The 2,153-nt window shown below is 53.9% G+C and overlaps 1 protein-coding gene across 1 annotated transcript in view; it reads left to right on the forward strand.

Moving 5' to 3' along the window:
• The first annotated feature begins 165 nt into the window (after positions 1–165).
• UBE2S (ubiquitin conjugating enzyme E2 S) overlaps positions 166–2,153 on the forward strand; it is a 13,501-nt gene continuing 11,513 nt past the window's right edge. The window contains exon 1 of the mRNA XM_045292380.1: positions 166–190. Within this exon, the coding sequence (XP_045148315.1) occupies positions 166–190 (25 nt within the window). The remainder of the gene's footprint in view (positions 191–2,153) is intronic.

A 2,153-nucleotide genomic window follows, 5' to 3' on the forward strand; every position in this document is an offset into this window, starting at 1 on the left:
ACTTTGCTGCCTGGACTCCTGTGGTAGTGACATCATTCCATGCCAACTTGAAGTGTAGGGGTGGAGTCTGGCCTGTCCATCATGCCTCCTTGTGGCGTGATCGTCTCATAAGGAGGGTCCTGGGAACCTTGCCTCTCTCTGCCTTCACCTTCCTGTTGACGCCACATGGAGACCTGTGCAAGCCCCGCAGGTGCGTCCACCACCACTGGATCCACAAGACTTTGCACCCACCAGCCTGTAACCTTCCTGCATTCTGCATCATTGCACGCAGCTGTGTGAGTCTAAAGAGGGACCTATAGACAAGTATCAGACTTATGGACTTGATCTGGACTGGGATGTTTGCTCGAGATGTAATTCTTGAAAAGCTGTCCCTTAGGCATAGATGAGTGTCCATGGATTTGTTTCTCTAGTCAACCCGGCCTAACGTGAGTCCTTTGAACCCAACCTGTGCCCTGGTGGCACAGTGGTTATGCATTGGGCTGCTCACTCCAAAGTCAGCGGTCAGCAGTTTGAAACCACCAGCCGCTCCTCGGGAGGAAGATGGGGCTTTCTACTTCCGTGAAGAGTTACAGTCTGAGAATCTAATCATAGGGGGCAGTTCTACCCTGTCCCGTCAGGCCACCATGAGTGGCCACGGACTCAGTGGCAGTGGGCTCTTGAGTTTGAGTGCCACTGTTAAGGGCCATCGAGTCGTTTCCAGCTCTTAACGATTCTGTGTACAACGGAAGGAGACACTGCCCGGTCCCACAGTGTCCTCCCCATGTCCTCCTGTCTGAGCCCAGTCTTGCAGCTGCAGGGTCCGTCCATCCCTTGAGGGCCTGCCCCTCCACTTCACCAAGCACGATGCCCTTCTCCAGGGACCGGTCTCTGCTGACCACACATCCAAAGTCCGTGAGTCGACGTCTCGCCATCCTTGTTTTTGGGTTGTTTTTAAATTAGTAATCATTTTATTGGGAGCTCTTACAGATGTTATAACAATGCATACTTCAATTAGATCAAGCGCAATTGCACAGTTGATGCCACCATCCGTTTCAAAACGTTTTCTTTCTTCTTGAACTCTTTGGTATCAATTCCCCTGTATCCCCTCCCTCCCCCTCAACCCCCCAGGAATGCTTATTTGTGGGGTACCAGCCCCCATAATCAAATGGGTCCGAGGGGCGGTTGTGTAATTGAGGGGTGAAATCAAAGGACACGAGACAAGATAAGGCTCACCTCTAGGACCGCCATCACTTCAGGAGCCAGGTCCACGCAGAGAGAGAGAGAATATATTTCCAACCAAGGCTTATATACTCCGGGGGCGGGGGGTCGTGCAAACCCCCTTAATTACAGGTTACCACATACACAACAAAGTGGACTGTACCCTAACCCTAAAGATCCCTGAATTTATTGGAAGAGTTACCTAACACCAGTGCTGGGGGCAGAGAAGGGGGAGTGACTGTCCCCTGAGCAGAGAGAGCAATAGCAACATGTCTGGTCCTACAGATAAGCCGCCGGCCGGACAGCCATCAGCCAAGTGCTTCTAAGAGGTCACCTTAAGGCAGCCCAATGATGGGAGGCTATAGTGGGGAGCAATACTAAGTATGAGAATGTGATTGGGACTCACCCCCAACTCACCAGGGTGAAAGCCTCCCTACACCCCAGAAACCCAGCCTGCCAGGCTCCTTCGTTTATGAGACTAAAGGATTCCTCGGTAGACACTCTTCCCGTTCCGGTGTCACCCACTTATTGTTATATTATGCATTATTATCGTTACTATTAATGCCATCCTTGTTTGTCAGCAGCACGCCGGCTGTTTTTGGCCAAGACTGCCGGGGTACTTTTGATATTCTCCGCAGCCCCCCAGTTCAGACCCGGAGCTGACTCAAGGGGGGGCTTTATCTTCAAGGGAGCGAGCGCATCGCCCGATCAATTCTCCTGCAGAATCCGCGGTGAGACCACCACTTAACCACGGCAGCACCAGGCTCCCGGACGGAGCACCCGCTGGGTGACAACGAACTAGGAGTCCCCGCCCGGCCGTGGAGGGGGAGGGCCGCTTCCAGCTGCGTCTCAGAGGCTACCTGCGGAGCAGGCAGCTCGGGGCGGGCGCGCGGGGCGAGCGCCGCACCTGCAGCCCTCGCGTCCTGCGCCTTCCGCTGCGTAATTGGGCACATTTC

This window comes from Echinops telfairi, unplaced genomic scaffold (genome assembly GCF_000313985.2).
Source record: "Echinops telfairi isolate 266 unplaced genomic scaffold, ASM31398v2 ScPeMD7_655;HRSCAF=1070, whole genome shotgun sequence".
NCBI lineage: Eukaryota > Metazoa > Chordata > Mammalia > Afrosoricida > Tenrecidae > Echinops > Echinops telfairi.